This window comes from Lepidochelys kempii, chromosome 3 (assembly GCF_965140265.1).
Source record: "Lepidochelys kempii isolate rLepKem1 chromosome 3, rLepKem1.hap2, whole genome shotgun sequence".
Taxonomy (NCBI): Eukaryota; Metazoa; Chordata; order Testudines; family Cheloniidae; genus Lepidochelys; species Lepidochelys kempii.
This window is the reverse complement of record NC_133258.1, coordinates 110520447-110539233: the sequence shown is the minus strand read 5'-3', so window position 1 is coordinate 110539233 and position 18787 is coordinate 110520447. Positions and strand designations below refer to the sequence as shown.

At 39.6% G+C, this 18787-nt stretch overlaps 1 protein-coding gene across 10 annotated transcripts in view; it reads left to right on the top strand.

Moving 5' to 3' along the window:
- SHPRH (SNF2 histone linker PHD RING helicase) overlaps window positions 1–18787 on the top strand; it is a 141002-nt gene that overhangs the window by 10799 nt on the left and 111416 nt on the right. For all 10 annotated transcript variants that reach the window (XM_073337550.1, XM_073337542.1, XM_073337547.1 and 7 more), the window contains one exon: window positions 16791–17009. In XM_073337550.1, coding sequence (XP_073193651.1) covers window positions 16791–17009 — 219 coding nt within the window. The remainder of the gene's footprint in view (window positions 1–16790; window positions 17010–18787) is intronic.

The window sequence follows — 18787 nt, the reverse complement described above, 5'->3', positions numbered from 1 at the left end:
GGAAAGACAAAGATGTTCTGCGTATGGGATAAAACACTAGTTCTAAATCTGGTATGGAAGGTTACTGGTAGATTTCTATCAGAAAGGTTGCTGCTCTAGACAAAGTAATCACCCTCTTACTTTTATGACTAATGTTCACAACATTTAACTAAAATCCTACAACTCAATAAAAACTGGAATGTGATGACTTGGAAATCAGGTAATTTTCACAGTGTCTTTTTGAATGTGCATTTTTGTGGGTTGGGGCTTATTGTGTATCACGCTACAGCTCTTGAAGTTTAAAGTTTAAGTATTAAAGATTAAACTTCCCATTTTTTCCTTAAAGATCCTGCACAGGTACATCTTTATCTACAATTCAGTTTATTTTTTTAATCACATTTCCATTACCCCCTTGGTATCTAGGTGCTGAATTAAAGCACAAGTTCAGAGCACCAAAAGTTTTCTGTGTCCATTTGCCTGGAATACCAGAATATATTAATTTATATTTTAAGGAACTTGATTTTTTTTTTTATAGATGGTGTTCCAGGGGAGTTTTATTTAAAAAGTTTTTTTTTTTTCCTTTGGCTCTGCTGCAAATGCTATGAGGCCCACAGAAACTAAAGTGAGACACATACCTTCTCCCACCCTGCATTTTATGAGAGGAAGACTTAACTTTGATTTTTTTTTAACAACTTCCCCTGCGGGGTTTCAGTGCATTTTGTCTCATTCATGTATTTTAATTGATTTTGAGATCTTGAGGGGTAGGGATTGTCTGTGTCTTTCATAATGGCAAGACAGAATCTGTGCGTAATAAAATAAACAAAACCCCCAGCTCCAGTTATTTAGCAAAACTCACTGAAATCTACCAACTTAAATACTAAGGCAAAATATGTCATTTATAAACCTTTGTGGTGGTCCTAAACAGAGATTGTAGAATTAACTGGGTCCTTCCTGATAACTTACTTGTAGAGATCTTTATTTTGTCTACTTTAACAGCTATCCTTTATAATAGGCTATTCCTGTGTCTGCTATAATGCAAATACTTCAGACTACTACTTTTTGGTTTAGTAGACTCATAGCCCTAGGCTATCCATAAATTGAGCTAGCCTTGTTCAAGGGATGAAAAATAGTTGGTCTGTGCTATAAAATCCAATGAGAATAAAGAATGTAAATGTAAATGCAATGTGCTGTTCATATATTTATTCTGTTTAAGGGTCAGCGCTCTGGGGTTTGTTCTTTCATCAATACATGGGCACATATGTGACATAACTTTTCAGAAATTAAATGACATCTGGATACATTATGTCCCCAGGCTTCTCAGGAAGAATAAGCCCTTTAGTTTTTGCAGGGCATGGTCTGCTTTCGTAACCAAATACGAACATAAATACATTTCCCATTAATCTAGACAAAAGGGGGAGATAGTCTTTATTATTTTTGAGAAGTGATACCAAATTGTAAATGTACACATTTTAATATTCAACCTTAAGAAAAGTTCCTCTGAAAACTGTCCAGTAAGTGACACTGTTTTAGAAACTGAGAGAAACTCCACTGTGGTGGGTAAAATGGCTAAAATACTGAAAACCACAACCTCCAACGTCTGACAGAAGATTAATTTGAAACATAGGGTCTACAGAGAAATAGAACATTTAGAATCCCAGTCTTTCTGAGAATTAAAGGTATTGAGATGTAATGTGTTACACGTTTATTGAATCACATTTTAAAATGGTATAATGGGTAATATTGAATATTCATTTGTGCTTTTAATTAATAGTGTGGAGGAAAGCTTTAACAAAGCTTTTAAAATGATCTATTTATACAGTAAATACAGCTATTTTTCCCTCACTAAAATGTTTGAAAATATGAGTAGCTGTGTGATTACATTATTGAAGAGCACAAATAAGAAATGTGTGGACAGTATATATCCAATTGTACTAAATATTGTTTTATATAAAAACTTAATCTGTTTTTCATCACGTACTAGTCTCATGTTAATAAAATCCCAGATGGTTTCAACAATTTACATGTAAGTCAAAAGTGCCCTGAGCTGAGTATTTGACAATAAGGGTATGTCCACATTGCCGTAAAAGACCTGCGGCTGACCTGGGTCAGCTAACTCAGGCTTGTGAGGCTTGGGCTGTGGTGCTATAAAATGGTAGTATAGACACTGGGACTCGGACCAATGTCTACGCTGCAATTTTATGGCCCCGCTAGCCCAAGTTAGCTAACATGGGCCAGCCGCGACTGTGCTGTGAGTCTTCTATTGCAGTATAGAATGTATCATAAGAGCTCCATAAATCCTTGTCTCTTTTATTTGTTGAACTTTAGCAACCAATGGGCTAATTTATCATTAGCACTGACAACTTGTAGTTTTGCTAATCCACATGCTAACTTTGCCCACATCTACTACATGTCAAAATTTCACTTTCAGAAAGAACCCTAGTCTGTCTTCTCTCCAGGTCCCCTTATTTCTTTCCATTCACATGATGCTGAAGCCATCTCTGCTGCCTTAGATATATATATTTTTAAAATATCTCTTACTCACAGAATCAATATAGAATTTGTGCTTACCAGATGAGAGCATCAGTACATCACATCTGATAACCTCTCTCCAGTGGTGGCTGATCATGGTATAGAAGAAGGCAAAACTACTGCCTCTAATATTAATTATGTGGCCCCACTGTTTGCACCTGTGCTTTATAAAATACATAGTTGGGCAGCCCCAGGAATTTTATAATATAAGGCCCTGATCCTGTAATAATTTCTGTATGAGAAGACCCTTACACCCATGAGGAGACCAGTTGACTTTGTCATTGTAGTATTGGGGCCTAAATTGTTTGTCTAGAATACAAAGTATCAGAAAAACAAACAAACAAAAAAAAGGGGTGAAGGCAGGAACAAAAATAATACCCCAAACAATTTGTGTACTGTGGCGTTGTAAAAGAGTATGCATAAGAAATCTTTTGACTCCAGTATTGATCACTGTGGGCCAGATCCACAAAGGGACTTTGGTGCTGAAGCATTCAGTGTTGCAGGACCTAACTTTTAGGTGCCTATAAAATCACTAGAATGACACTAATCCACAAGATTGAGTTAGGCAGCTAGGCTCCTATACAGTGAATGAGGGAGACAGATGCTTTAGAATGTGATCCACAAAAGCTAGAATGCTAGGCAGAGGACTGCTTAAGCTAGCCAGTGGGAGATCTTGGGAGAGGTGTGACCTAAGCTCCTCCTCACTTTGAGATAGGCACCTAAGTCTAGGATTGCTATCTGTGCTAGCAATCCACTAATGAGATCCTGTGTCTTGGAGTCAGGCAGTGTAAGCACCTATGTAGTTTCTTGGCAGAATGAATTAGGAACCTGCCCGCCGTTACACAAAATGGCCAGAGGAGGAGGTGCCTACCTTACAACTTTTAGCCCAGTGATTAGAGCACTCACCAAGAATATGGGAGACTCAGGTTCATTTCCCCTTGCTTCTCTGCCAGAGGATTTGAACACGGGTTTCCCACCTCTCGGGAGTGCTCTAATCACACTGCTAAGGGATATTCTGATGTGGGGGAGGGCATCTCTATCATGGTCTCCTGTTGAAGTTGTTTCACTATGGATAAATAATAGAAGAGTGATTGGAGTCTTTCTCCTCACATGTTCTGAACCACTGGACTATAGAGTTATTTTCTGTCTGGCCCAAAGCCTGTTCCACTGTGGGGTGGATAAATACTTAAATGGTCTTTGGGCGAAAATGACACTCTAATCCAGCGGTTCTCAGCCTGCGGGCTGTATGCGGTCCAATTAGCACACAGCTGCGGCCCAGCTCAGGTGTGTGCTAAAGGCTGCGGGCTCCCAACTGCCCTGCCACACGGCAGGCTCCGGGCTTTTGTCTGCCTTGCCTTGCGGCGGGCTCCGGGCAGCCACCTGGCCCCGCCCCCCCCCCCCAACGTCTGGGTGTGGACAGCCGGCTGCCTCCCGGCCCCCAACCAGGCCAGGCTCAGGAGCTAGCTGCCGCCCCACCCTGTACAGTGGGAGTCGGGGTCCCTGCCTCCCGCCCCACACTCAGCTCTCTGCTTCTGGCCCCACTCTGTGGAGCGATCCATGGGCGGAGGGCTCTGAGCATGGGGGCGGTTTCGGTGTGGGGCACTGATTTTAAACCTGCAGCCCAGATAACACACTTTGGGCTGCATATGCGGCCCAGAATGATAAATAGGTTGAGAACTACTGCTCTAATCCAATGCTTAGGGCACCCACCTGGGTTGCAGAAGATTCTGGGTCTGGTCCTCCTGCTCAAATCATTTTTTCTTTATTTATCCACAGTAGAACAGCTTCAACAGGAGAGATTGTGGGAGGCATCCTGCTGCAATAAAAATATCCCATAGCTCATAGGTAAGAGCATTCTCCTGAGAGGTGTGAGACCCTTTATGAGAAGGCAGACCCTGCCTGGAGCACCCTCCTGTGATATGCTGCAGCACAGCAGGTGCGCCTATCTCAGTTTCCCCTCTCAGGTAACCCAGATGACTTCACTTCAGACTCTCTGTTTAAACAATACCCCTCGTGAAGAGCAGTTCATTACCAAATATAGTGCAAATAGTCTTTAACAAAAGTTCTAAAGCCTAGTTCATGTCATCCCCAGTGTATATAGTCCTGAAAACTGTACTCTTTGTCGTGGGAACCCCCACAGCCTCTCTGCTGGGAGATCACTGTCTCCCTGGTATGGTGTCTTCTGCCATGCTTAGGCTCCCTATCCATCCTTTTCCAACTCTCTGCCAGGACAGCCACCCTTATCCTTCTAGCTGGAGTGCAATCCCACTTTTCCCAGTGAGAACCCCCACAGCCTTTCTGTTAGGAGTGTCCTTGTCAGGGGAGCATCCCTCAGTCTCTCTGGCCCTCTCACTGTTCCTCTGGGGTCCAGCTCTCCAGCCTTGGAGATGTCAGTGGGTAAGTTCCTCTGCTGCCGCCCCTGCCTTCAGCCACCTCCGGCCCTTGCTCAAGCTCTCAGCCAGCAGGCATCTGCCTCTACTGCTCTTTCTGCTTTCATCCCTCTCTGGCCCCGAGACTCTGGCTTGGGGACACCAGCTAGCAAACCCCTCTTTCTGCTCTGCTGCCTACAGCGCTCTCCCAAAAATACTATCTCCTAGCCAATTCCTTCCTCTTCACAGGGAGGGCCTGCAGAGTACTTTCTGCTCTTTGCATCTTTCCTCAAAAACCTCCTCCATTTTCCTGACTGATTCTCACTCATTTGGTCTCTCCCTGGCCTTTTATAGCCCCTAGGTGGTTCTCTGCCCTCTTAGATGCTCCCAGTTTGGCCAATTATTCTGACACAGGGATGCTGGAACTGCCTCATTTACAGGGGCTAAGCACCCTGTGACATCTCTATTCAATTCTTTTCAACTTCTCTGGCAGAAAGAGGGGAATTTAACCAAGGTCTCCCATATCCCAGGCGAGTGCTCTGACCACTGGGTTAGAACTTATAGGTGGCACCACCACCATCTCCTCTGGTGGCCAGATTTTGAATGGAAGCCAATCCAATAGGTGGCCTCTGAGCAGGCCTACCTGATCAGTCCCCACATGCAACTTGGGCAGTTGATTACCTATCTTCCCTAGGTTCATGAATCACTTTGGGGCTTAGGCAGGAGATAGGCATCTGCACACCTAGGGTGAGGTGGCAGAGTGCATGTCCAGAGGCAGAAACTTAGGTGCAAAGAGAACTTGTAGGTGCTGAGAGAACTTGTACTCTGAAAACTTAGGTGCTGAGTGAGTTTAGGCACTTGTAGGGTTTGGTGGGAGTTTTGTGAAGTCTAAAACTGGACTTAGGTGGCTAAGTCTGGGGTTTAGGTGCCTACGTACCTTTGTGGAGCAGGGCCTTTATCCTCTAAAATGTGAGATTTGATCACCCTTATTTTAGCATGGAAATGTTGATGGTCTTAAAATGATCTTCCAGACCTTTCTTAATTTCTAGCATAGTATTTTATTCTATGATTATATGTTGCATGAAGGAAGCAAATTTTCCCCATTATCTGTCATTGCTCATCTCTTTCGAAAGTTTATATTTTATTTTGTTAAGAGTTTAAATATGTTTTAATTCCACATTTGAACAACCACCAATATTATGGAAGCCCTCTTTGCTTTCTGTTGGAAACATTTTTGGTTGTCAACTTGCACTCATTCCAAAAATAGGTAATTACTAATTAAGTAAGGGTAATTACTTAATTATTCCTCTCCTTGAAGTTCAGGGAGGATGCTGTGAAGAGAGGCATCATGTTAATGAGAAGATAATGCTTAAATGAAATGCAGAAAAAGAGCTTCTCTTCCCTTTCCTATACCAAGTGAAAATTGTGATTTTTAAAAAAAAAAGACATTTAACTCACCAGAAAGAAAGGACAAATGGCAACTCAGATCTTTTATATTGAGACCTGATTCTATGGTGTTCATGTGTCTTGCTTTCGGTGAACTGGTGAAAAATTTAATCACGATACATGCTATGCAAAGGGAGATGAACTTAATTTAGTTGTGCGTGTTTCATAGAACATAGAATCATGGAACCATAAGGTTAGAAAGGAATGCAAGGGTCATCTAGTCTAACTCCCTGTCAAAATGCAGGATTTGTTATGTCTAAACCATCCAAGACAGATGACTATTCAGTCTGTTTTTGAAAACTTCCAGTGAAGGAGCTTCCACGACTTCCCTAGGCAGTTTGTTCCAATGTCTTACTGTTCTTACAGTTAAGAAGTTTTTCCTGAGATTTAATCTAAATCTGCTATACTGTAGTTTGAACTCATTGCCTCTTGTCCTGCCCCGTCCTCTGTGGCAAGAGAAAACAATTTTTCTCCGTCTTTTTTTTATAACAGCCTTTCAAGTATTTGAAGACCACGATCATCTTCCCCCGTTAATCTCCTCTTTTTCCAAACTGAACATACCCAGTTCTTTCAGCCGTTGCTCATATGGCTTGCATTCATCTTTGTCATTCACCTCTGGATCCTTTCTAGTTTTTCTGCATCCTTCCTATACAGCGGTGAACAAAACTGGACATAATACTCCAGCTGAGGCCTAACTAGCACAGAGTAGAGTGGTATTATAACTTCCTGTGACTTGCATGCTGTGCCTCTGTTAATGCAACCCAAAATTGCATTTGATGTTTTTGCAACAGCATCACATTGTTGACTCACGTTGAGGTTGTGATCCACCAGAACTCCCAGATCCCTCTCAGCAAGGCTGCTGCCAAGCCAGTTATCCCCATTCTGTATTTGTGCCTTTGGTTTTTCTTCCCTAAGCATAGCAAGTTACATTTGTCTTTGTAGAATTTCATTTTGTTGTCTATAGCCCATTTTTCCAATTTCTCAAGATCCCTTTGAATTTTAGCTCTGTTCTCCAAAGCGTTTGCAGCCCTACCTAGTTTTGTGTTCTTTGCAAATTTGATAGGTGTGCTTTCTATTCCTACACACAGGTCATTAATAAAGACGTTAAATAACTCTGACCCAGAACAGATAGCTGTGGGACCCTGCTTGAGACCTCTTTCCAATCTGACATCATTCCATTAATAGTTACTCTTTGTGGTTGGTTAACCAATTATGTATCCACTTAACGGTAGTTCCACCAAGCCTGCATTTCTCCAGCTTACTTGTGATAATGTCACGTGGGACTGTGTCAAATGCCTTGCTAAAGTCCAACATATGTTCACCGCATTCCCCTTATCCACCAATCCAAACTTTGTTGCCCTTTATTGTAAAGCTATTCAGTGTGCTAATCCCTTGCTCATCTTTTTTCTCTTCCTTCCAATAATTTCTTCATATCATTCCTAACAGAGCCTTAACACCTCATGCTTTTAGGATGCCAGCTTTAGTCAGTGTCAAATTGTACCTTGGAAAAAATGTGTTGCAAGGTGTGTTATGTCTCCAGTATTAGCTGCAATTGATAACTTCCTGTGAGATGTACTGTTACTCAAATTAGCAAAGGTTCTAACAACTCTTAATCAGTATCTTTTTTGTTTGTTTGTATCTTTCAATATGGGCGATCATGAGACCATTGATAATTTCTGGATTCATTCTGAATCTCCAGTTGTTACATTGTTGAGTATCTGGTCTATGTTTAGTTAATTTGTTCTATAATAGGAATCAGAGATGGGGAAAATTTACTAGACTGGGCTGCATATATATCAGAGTCCAGACCCTACCAGTGCAGAATCATTTTCTACAGTACAATTTCTAATGTTGTGTGTAGTCTGATTTTGTTTTTTAAATGACTCAAGAAATTGACCTTTATCCTCTTCTCTTTGGAGGCTGTTTTGTGTTGTAAACTTGCTATGAATTTCTTCATTAAGTGAAGGTAAAGAGGACTGTCATTAGAATTATTGTGAAAGCTCACTGAAGGGAAGCCAAGTAGTTTCCCAATAATTTTCGTAAACACAAACCTTCCTTCCTACAAGGGCCATAAAGTATGAATCCTTCACAGTCCAGAGTTTGATTTTTTTCCTCTTTCTCTGAGTGTCTATTAACAAACTTAAGATGAGCATTATGTGTAACATAATGTGATTTGGAAATATTCCTGATAAGTTTAAAATAAATTCAGTATGGTTTTCCATTATTTTTATTAAAAAGGAAATTAGGCATGAACTAGAAAAATTAACTATATGACTTGGAAGGGGAACATTATTCTGATATTTTAGAAGTTTCCTGAAAGGAATTCTTCATGGGGAATATGTTCTTTCTCTTGGTGTCAAACTTGGCATTTGGTCTAATCATTCTCTAATTGGAACACATGGCTATGTAACTCAGAAAGAAATGAAAAGAAAAATCTATTACAACAGTGCCGTTGACTTTTCTAGATTTTTAATAAAGGGAAGAATGATAGGTCACTTGACAATTATGTTAGCTAACTATAAGTGGAGGGGAATCACTGAATTTTGCCCTTCCAGAGGGTTAAATCTTCCTCTGTGCGTGTTCTGTGTGAATAGAGAGACTTTGTGAATTAGGGGACAATGTAAAACTACGTTGTGTGTGGTTAGTAATCCATTAATTTAACTGTATGTGTGAAAGCTGTGCTTTTTAGTCTGACTTGATGAACTTAATCATATTAAGGATTAAATTACTTTGAGACATAAATGGTAAGAAGAAATATTCTACAAATACATTAGAAACAAGAGGAAGACCAAAGACAGGGTAGTCCCATACTCAGTGGGGGAGGGGAGACAGTAACAGAAAATGTGGAAATCGTGGAAGTGCTAAATGACAACAAAAAGATTAGTGAACCTACACTATGCAAAACGTAGTGAATGCCAGTGAAAATGAGCGAGGGCCGGATAGTAATTATCTTTGAAAAGTCATGGAAGATGAGAGCGAATCCAGAGGACTGGAAAATGGCACTATATTTGCCCATCTATACAAAGGGAAATAAGGACAACCTTTGAATTTCAGACCAGTCAGCTTAACTTCGGTACCTGGAAAGATAATGGAGCAAATAATCAAGCAATCGGTTTGCAAACACCTAGAAGATGATAAGGTGGTAAGTCATAGCATGGATTTGTAAAGAACAAATTCTGTCAGACCAATCTAATAGCTTTCTTTGTCAGGGTAACAAGCCTTGTGGAGAAGGGGAAGCGATCGATATGGTATATCTTGACTTTAGTAAGACTTCTGATACTGTCTCACAAGACCTTCTCATAAACAAACTAGGGAAATACAACCTAGATGGAGTTCCTATAAGGTGGGTGCATAACTGGTTGGAAAACCATTCCCAGAGAGTAGTTATCAGAGGTTCACAGTCAACCAGGAAGGGCATATCAAGTGGCGTCCCACAAGGATCAGTTCTGGGTCCGGTTCTGTTCAATGACTTCATCAGTTATTTAGATAATAGAGAGTACACTTCTAAAGTTCGCAGACGATACCACACTGGGAGGGGTTGCATGTGCTTTGGAGGATAGGATTAAAATTCAGAATGATCTGGACAAGCTGGAGAAATGGTCTGAAGTAAATAGGATGAAATTCAATAAGGACAAATGCAAAGTACTCCACTTAAGACGGAATAATCAGTTGCACACATACAAAATGGGAAATAATTGGTTAGGAAGGAGTACTACAGAAAGGGATCAGCGGGTCATAGTGGATCACAAGCTAAATATGAGTCAACCGTGAAACACCGTTGCAAAAAAGCAATCATTCTTGGGGGGGGGGTGTATTATCGGGAGTATTGTAAGCAAGACAAAAGAAGTAATTCTTCTGCTCTACTCTGTGCTGATTAGGCCTCAACTGGAGTATTATGTCCAGTTCTGGGCACCACATTTCAAGAAAGATGTGGACAAATTGGAGAAAGTCAAGAGAAGAGCAGCAAATATGATTAACGGTCTAGAAGACATGACCCATGAGGGAACATTAAAAAAAATTGGGTTTGTTTTAGTCTAGAGAAGAGAAGACTGAGAGGGGACATAAGTTTTCAAGTACATAAATGGTTGGGAGGAGGGAGAAAAATTGTTCTTGTTTACCTTTTGAGGACAGGACAAGAAGCAATGGGCTTAAGTTGCAGCAAGAGTGGTTTAGGTTGGATGTTAGGAAGAACCTTCCCATCAAGGTAGTTGAGCGCTGAAATAAATTGTTTAGGGAGGTTGTGGAATCTCCATGATAAGAGCTTTTTAAGAGCTGGTTACACAAACACCTGACAGGTATAGTCTAGATAATACTTAGTCCTGCCGTTAGTGCAGGGGACAGGACTAGATGACCTCTTGAGGTCCCTTCCAGTCCTATGATTCTGTTTTTCAATGAATGTCCTCTCTAAAGAACAACTAAAGTTTTAAACAATATATTATTCTCAGGCTGAGGACAGAATGGGATATGAGAGTTGTACTTTAGTTTTGTTTTAAATGTTTCAGTATTTAGTTCTCTTTTCAGAAAGTTGAAGCTTGTGTTTGGTAATTTTTTTGTGAAGGGGAGGCAGGATAGGTTTGTAAAGCAAAGGACTGGGAATTGGGAGACCTATTCATAGTTTCAGCACAGCGTTGTTGTATGTTTTGGGGTAAGTCACTTAGACCCATGCACTTTTCTAATACTTAGCTACTTCATGTGATGGTTGTGAAGTTAAACTAATATCTGGAAAATGCATTGAGAGTCTGGAATGGAGGGAGCTCTGTAAATGCAAAGTATTTTATTTATAAGTATTATCTTCTTAATGTGATGCTTCTCTTCATGGCATCATATTCTTCTTGGGTACTGAATTAAGTATGATGGAGAGGGTTGACTGTGTAAAGTTTATAATGCGGTGAGGGAAGGTGAAGATGGAAGGCTATTTATTTCTTTGGGCGATTGTTTACACTAAGGGGAAAATGCTGAGAGATGTTGAACACCTATAACTTATCTACCATTGATTTCAATGGCAAGTGTACGCACTTGGAAGATACCTGGCACCTTTTAGTATTTGGCCATGAGATTAAATGAAATTAACCTTATTCTTATTGTTTTCATTGCTTCCCATAGCAATTTCTATTGCAACTGTGTGTTAATTTCACTCCACAGATGCTTAGCAAAGCTATAGGCATCAGCAGAGGCATTGGAACTTTCTGCCTGCAGACTTGGGAGAAAAGTATTTCATCAGTTATTTATATTTTTATTAAAACAATTCTGTCAAAACTGATTAGATTAGATCCCTCTACTCAACCCAGAAAGTTTCCTACTAGACCAAGATAAATGGGCAGTGTGGACTTTTTAAACCATGGAGATAGAAGGGTGACTGTGAAAAGATTTTTGATATACGGAGAACGATTTTTGGATGTTCTCTAAGAGAACCATTATTCTAGGGGAGGTATGGGCTATATCTTCACTGGACCAAAGCATACATATGTAAGATATAAAAATTACTTGTCTGCTCTTTTTTTTCCTTTTTGGATTAGTGATGGGAAGAAGAGTAACTCTGAATCTACCAACCCCCACTCCCCAACCCCATCCCCCCACCCTCCAAAATCCAGCATATATTATATGGGTAATTACATGGATGGGAAAGGTGAAAGAGGAGGTAATTGCAATTTTAAACATTTTGTAATAAATAGGATAAGACGACTTACTGTGCATATTTTGGGAGACTATGACATAACTGGCATTAGAGGTACAATAAAGACAACACAGAGCAGAACAGAGTTGTAGATTTGCGGGCCAGAAGGGATGATTGTGATCCTCTAGTCTAACCTTCTTTGTAACAGAGACCATAGAACATCCCTAAAATAATTCCTAGACCATATCATTTAGAAAAACATCCAATCCTGATTTAAAAATTGTCAGCGATAGAGAATCTACTATGGCCCTTGGTAAATAATTCCAATGGTTACCAATTTATGCCTTATTTCCAATCTGAATTTGTCTAGTTTCAACTTCCAGCCATTGGATCATGTTATGTCTTTCTCTGATAGACTGAAGAGCCCATTATTAAATATTTGTTCACCATATAGGAACTTACTGACTATAAACAGGTCACCCCCTAACCTTCTCTTTGTTAAGATAAATAGTTTGAGATCCTTGAGTCTATCACTATAAGGCATGTTTATAATCCTTTAATCATTCTTGTGGCTCTTCTCTGAACCCTCTCCAATTTATCAACATCTTTCTTGAATTGTGGTCACCAAAACTGGACACACTGTTCCAGCAGCAGTTGCATCAGTGCCAAATAGAGGGGTAAAATAACCCCTCTACTTCTGCTCAAGATTCCTGCTTATGCATCTCAGGATCACATTAGCTCTTTTGGCCACAGGGTCACATTGGGAGCTCATGTTCAGCTGATTATCACCATAATCCCCAAATCTTCCTCAGAGTCACCGCTTCCCAGTAGAGAGTCCCCCATCATGTTAGTATGGCTTACCTTCTTTGTTTCTATATGTATATATTTACATTTAGCCTTATTAAAATGCATATTGTTTGCTTATGCACAGCTATGACCAAGCAATCCAAATTTCTCAGTATCAGTGACCTGTCCTCTTCAATATTATCACTCCCCCCAATTTTCTTCTAATCTGCTAACTTATCAGTGATTTTTCTTCCAAGTCATTAATTAAAATTTTAAATAGCATAGTGCTGAGAACTGATCCCTGCACGACACCACTAGAAACGCAGCCATTTGATGATGATTCCTCATTTACAATTTCATGCTGAGACCTATCAGTTAGCCAACTTTTAATCCTTTTAATGTGTGCCATGTTAATTTTTTATCGTTCCTAGTTCCTTAATTGAAATGTCTGGCAGCACCAACTCAAATGCCTTACAGGAGTCTAAGTATATTACATCAACTCTATTGCCTTTATCAACCAAACTTGCAATCTCTTTAAAAAAAAGGTAGCTTGATAGGATCCATTTTCCATAAACCCATGTTGATTGGAATTAAATTGTTACTTTCCTTTCATTCTTTATTAATTGAATCTGTATCAGCCACTCCATTATCTTGCCCGGATCAATGTCAAGCTGACAGGCCTATACTTACCTGGCTCATTCTATTTATACTTTTAAAATACTGGCACAAAATTAGCTTTCTTCCAGTCTTCTGGAACTTCCCCAGTGTTTCAAGATTTATCAACATTAATGGTCTTCAGCCAACTTCTTAAAAATTCTTGGGATCAGGTTATCTAGACCTGCTGATTTAAAAATGTCTAACTTCAGTAGCTGTTTTCTAACATCTTCCTGAGATACCAGAAATGGAAAGAATGTTATGATATGATATGACTGTATCATCTGTTTTTCCCGAAATACAGAACAGAAATAGTTATTGAACATTTCTGCCTTTTACAGTATTGTTGATAATTCTACCATTTCTGACTATCAATGGACCGATACCATTGTTAGGATTCTTTTTACTCCGAATATACTTTAAAAACTCCTTATTGTCTTTAAATCTGCTGGGCATAGATTTCTCCTTGTGTCCCTTTGCTTCCCTTAACAGTTTTCTACATTTCATAGCTTCTGATTTATATTCATTACTATAAACTTCATCTTTCTCCATTTATTATATATTCTTTTTTATAGCTGCCATCACTTCCCCTCTAAACCAGATCTGTTTTTTGACCAATACAACTTTCTTCCTCAATTGTGATATTGTGATTTTTTGGGGGGGCATCTAGTAAAGTGTTCTTTAAAACAATCGCAATTATTTTACACATTTTTCTGATTAAATTCTTCCTCTCAGCTATTATGGTTCATAATTGTTTTCAGCTTTGTGAAACTGGACCTCTTAAAGCACCAAGTGTGTATATATCAATGGTCTGGACTTTATTCTATTTGCACGTTATAAATGTTATCAAGTCATGATCACTTGTATCCAAGTTACCATCACCTTTTAGTTCTGTGATCAGTTCCTCTTTATCTGTCAAGACAAGGTCTACTATATATCATTCCCCCATGTTGGAGCAACATTTTTTTTTTTGAGTTAAGAAATTGTCATTTGTATTATTTAGAAATTTCAAGGATGTTTTAGTACTGGCAGCATGAGGCTTCCCAGCACCTGTCACTCAGATTGAAGTCCCCATTATCACAGAGCTTTTTTCCTACACAGCATAGATTGTTATTTATTCAGCCGGGTCATCCTTTTCCCTAGTGTGATTTTGGGGCTTGTAGCAGACACCAAGTAATATCCCATTTTGTGCTTTATCTGTTAGTACTGAAGATAATTTTCTTCCAAGTTATCAGTGACTCAGAAACAAGCAATATCATTTATGACACAGTGTCACTCCTCCTTGCCTTTGCTCACTCAATCCTTCCTAATTAGGTTATAACCCTTGATTTTAACATTCCAGTCATGAGAATCTTCCCATCAGGTTTCGGTAATACCAACTAGATCCAATTTTTGCTCTTAAATGAGCAATTCTAATTCCTCTTGTTTGTTATGTGGGCTCCTAGCATTGGTATATAGGCAACTAAAGAATTTCCTCTCGTCATGACCTTTGGTTCCTTGGTTAATAATATGCAGAAAGAACTAGTAATGGTACTCTTCCTGATTTTACAGAAGCTCTTTAGAGAACCAGATGATGGCAAAATGATGCTTTATTTATTATATGCCTTCTGGACAAATAGGACAGGTATATCAGGAAGCATTTTTTTCCCCAGAAAGGTGAGCCTGTAAATCCTGGAACATTTATCATGGTGAATTTTAATTATTTAGCTTGTTTATATGGCTCAGAAACAGCTGAAATACTGACATCATTAATTAGGCCTAGTTCTTAGTAATAAACTGAGAATAAGTTAATTAGAGGGTTAGGGAGTATCTCCAATCTAGTGATGCAAATTATCTTTACATTTGAATATTTCCCAAGGGCACCCACAGAAGTGCTGGGTTCAGAGTGTCGTCATGGGAATATGTTTCATAACTTTAAAAAATGGAGATTTGAATTTGAAATTTTGTATGCTCACTAAAGTTCACATTGCATGGATATATGAGATTCATGAACTTGTATACTCTTGATTGCTAGCATTTTTGTTTTAAAAGTGCGTTTCACTTAGCAAGGCAAAAAATGTAGAAATTAGTACAAGCAAATTTAAAAGACAATCTAGAAAAACATGGTTATTAGAAGGTTTATATCTCTTAAACAAGTTTATTTTTATTCTGCACCATCCTGGCCTTAATTCTGAAGCAAGAATCTCTGAATTTTGTGGTGCATTTATATCAATTTTTTTTGACATGCTGACATTTCAAAGGCAGCATGAAATATCTAGAAAAATATTTATTAAAAACAATTGAAACAAAAGAACCCCCCTGAGCCCACAATTATAAGATAGAAACTAAGGACTAATCCTTCATTGATATTAATCAGTCTAGTTCAGTTGAAATAATAAAGCCATGCTGATTCCCATCAGTTGAACACGTGGTCCTAAATGTTGCATACATTTCTTTGGGGTTCACTTCAGAGTAATTTTGGATACTTCTCCAGTTTTGTGCTTCAGAAAACAGGGTGTTTTGCTATTAAGATTTTCCATTTATTTGGGGGTTTTTTAGGTTTGCCATTAGAACAATGTATGTAATCACATGAAGGAAAGTGTAGTAACCCTTATGTGTGTGAGGGAAGCGTTCCTCTCACTTTCTCTCTATCATATTTGAGCCAGACAGAGCATTTCTCTTCTCTCTTCCCTTCCCTTGCTCATGAAGTTGAGGCAAAGGATCCATCTAATTTTTTTCCCTCCCTCATGGGGCACCACGGAAAGAACATTTCCAAATCTTCTCCCTCACCCTTTTCTCTCCTTCGGCTTCCATGACACATTCTTTCCTGCCTCAGGCTGGGAGAAGGCAGTACAAATTCTTTTTACATGCCCCTCCCTTGAGGGGGGGCCAAGAAATGGTCAGTTTGTCATGTTTTGCTTCTCCTTTCTTAGTTGGAAATGGAGCAGAAAGGTAGTATTTTCTTCCCCGTGTTGTCTTTTACACTTTGATCTGGGGCTGTGACTTCCATTTTACTGAAGCTCTAAAGAGCATAGCATGCTTAAAAAAACCTTGTTTTGCTGTATGCCCTATTGGGACTTCAATAGAGGAGAAACCCTGGAGTATCCGTACTTCAAATGGATAATATTTGGGCCCAGCACCTGCTAAGGAACCACCTCTTCCTGCTTCTAAGCATTTGGTAAGTTTGCAGTCTGAAAAAATGCCAGTGTTAAGATTCAGGAATTTAATTCCCATCTTTGTCTACTACTGTCACCCCCACCAGGAACAATCAACTAAAATAAAATATACTCAGTTCATACTCTTTATGGAAGCAGTGCTTAACTGTTTTCATATATTAACTAAACATGTAGCAATAAAGCTAGGCTTATTTAATTGAGGTGATGTTAGTTGCTGATAAAGATGGGGTAAGATGATATGTTTCTTCATATATGCAGATGTGTTGGAAGAGGATGAGGAAGAATCTGACAGAGAGCTGGAACGACAGAATATTGAAGAGCTGTATGACTTTGTGAGGCACACACATCAGCAGGAAATCCAGTTTTTGTGGGAGGACGTACAGCACTCTGCATTGATTCCTGTATTGAGGCCCTATCAAAGTGAGGCTGTGAACTGGATGTTGCAACGGGAGAATTTCAGAAACAACCCTACCAATGGCAAGTACATGGCTGTGGACAACAAATGCACATCTTGATTATAACACTACTCAAAACAAATTAACAATACAGTATCAAAAAGGATTGAATATGAACTAGCACAATTTTATGAGAATAGTCTCCTTGATAATTTAGTAATTAGAAGCTTTGCTTTTATTATTTTATTAATAAAAATTGTAGTTGTATTTGAGTCAACTAGTTAAGCGTTATTTTTGTGGGTTTTTTTTTTTAATTGTGAGCTGTTTTCATTCTGGTCTAGAACTTAATATAGACATTGTCAATCTGGATACGTTGCATTTTACAATTGTTTCAAAATATAACATTTCACAAAATAAAGTAGTCTTGTAATTAAAGTATTTAAGTTTGAAAAATAGCTATTATCCATGATCAGTTGTCAGCTTCAGAATATTTTGGGCTATACACTGAATTTCCCTACCATTGTTCATTACTTACTTACTATGTCTTTTGGAGCAGCCTTGGCATTGATTCTGCATTGCTGTGGATGTGTTATGATCAACAAGAAGCCAGAGTTTTAGACTAAGGATTATATATTATTACAGTATATAGTTCTGGTGAGCCAGGGAACAATTGATCAAGCTGGTAGACCCTACCGCTCTGAAGATACTTTTTCAAGTGCTGGTCACTATGCATATTGCCTATATGAGTGTACATGTGCGCCATATGGCCGAGTCCAGAAATTCTAACAAACCATGCCCATTGGCTCTCACGTGTGGAGTAGTTCTATTTGTGCTCCAGACTGAAGACATAAGAAGCAATGCAGGCTGACGCCTTTGCAGTTCCTTCTTACTGCTGCATGGCCTGAGTTGGAACCCCATGTCTGCAGATTTCTCCAACTTTTCTCTTTGATAGCTTGTAAATAAGTATTGTAAATAGTTTTATAGTTTTTATATTAGTATAGGTAGTATAGCTTGTTCTTTCCCCCCATACTGGGGACTCCCTCCTTGCAGTCTGGGACTATGCCCAGAGTCCTGGGGATTCAAGAGCTGCATGTCCTGCCCTCACTACTTCTTCATGAGTGATGATCACCAATGCTGTCTCTGCAGCATTATGCTTTGCACCCAAGCAGTAAAGTGCAGCATCTCACTTGTTTCCACCATGAACACATGAAGCTCATGAACTTTGATTAAGGAAACACCTTATGAAGAAGGCTGAGACATCACTATGATCTGGGTCAAGGAGATGCCTGTGTATATCAGTCCCATCAAATGAGTAGTGCCCCTCCAAGCACAAGCTTAGGAATAGAATCTATGGCTGCTAAGCCAAGGAATCTTCTTTCCAGACTTCCCAGGAGAGTAGGGGGCACTCTCATGGTTGCAAGGATATGTTCATAAATGAAGAGATCCCTCCCTAACCCTACCCAAGACGGGAGAGCCTCACACATGGATGCTGTGGTGCCAGGACCACTAAAAACCCTGAGACTGAAAGGTAGCACGCACAAGAAAAAGAATCTGGTTCCATCAGTGGCTCCGGCTCTGAAACACAAGGACCAACAACTGCCAGCTCCATCCAAAAGTGCTGGACCTGACTCTTCATTGGTCCCGAGGGTGAAACTGGAGGATGAAACTGCTTTTATGACACAAGAACCATCCCCTCTCCAGCCGTCAGGCAGGAATCATAGAATATCAGGGTTGGAAGGGACCTCAGGAGGTCATCTAGTCCAACCCCCTGCTCAAAGCAGGACCAATCCCCAACTAAATCATCCCAGACTGGGCTTTGTCAAGCCTGACCTTAAAAACTTCTAAGGAAGGAGATTCTAC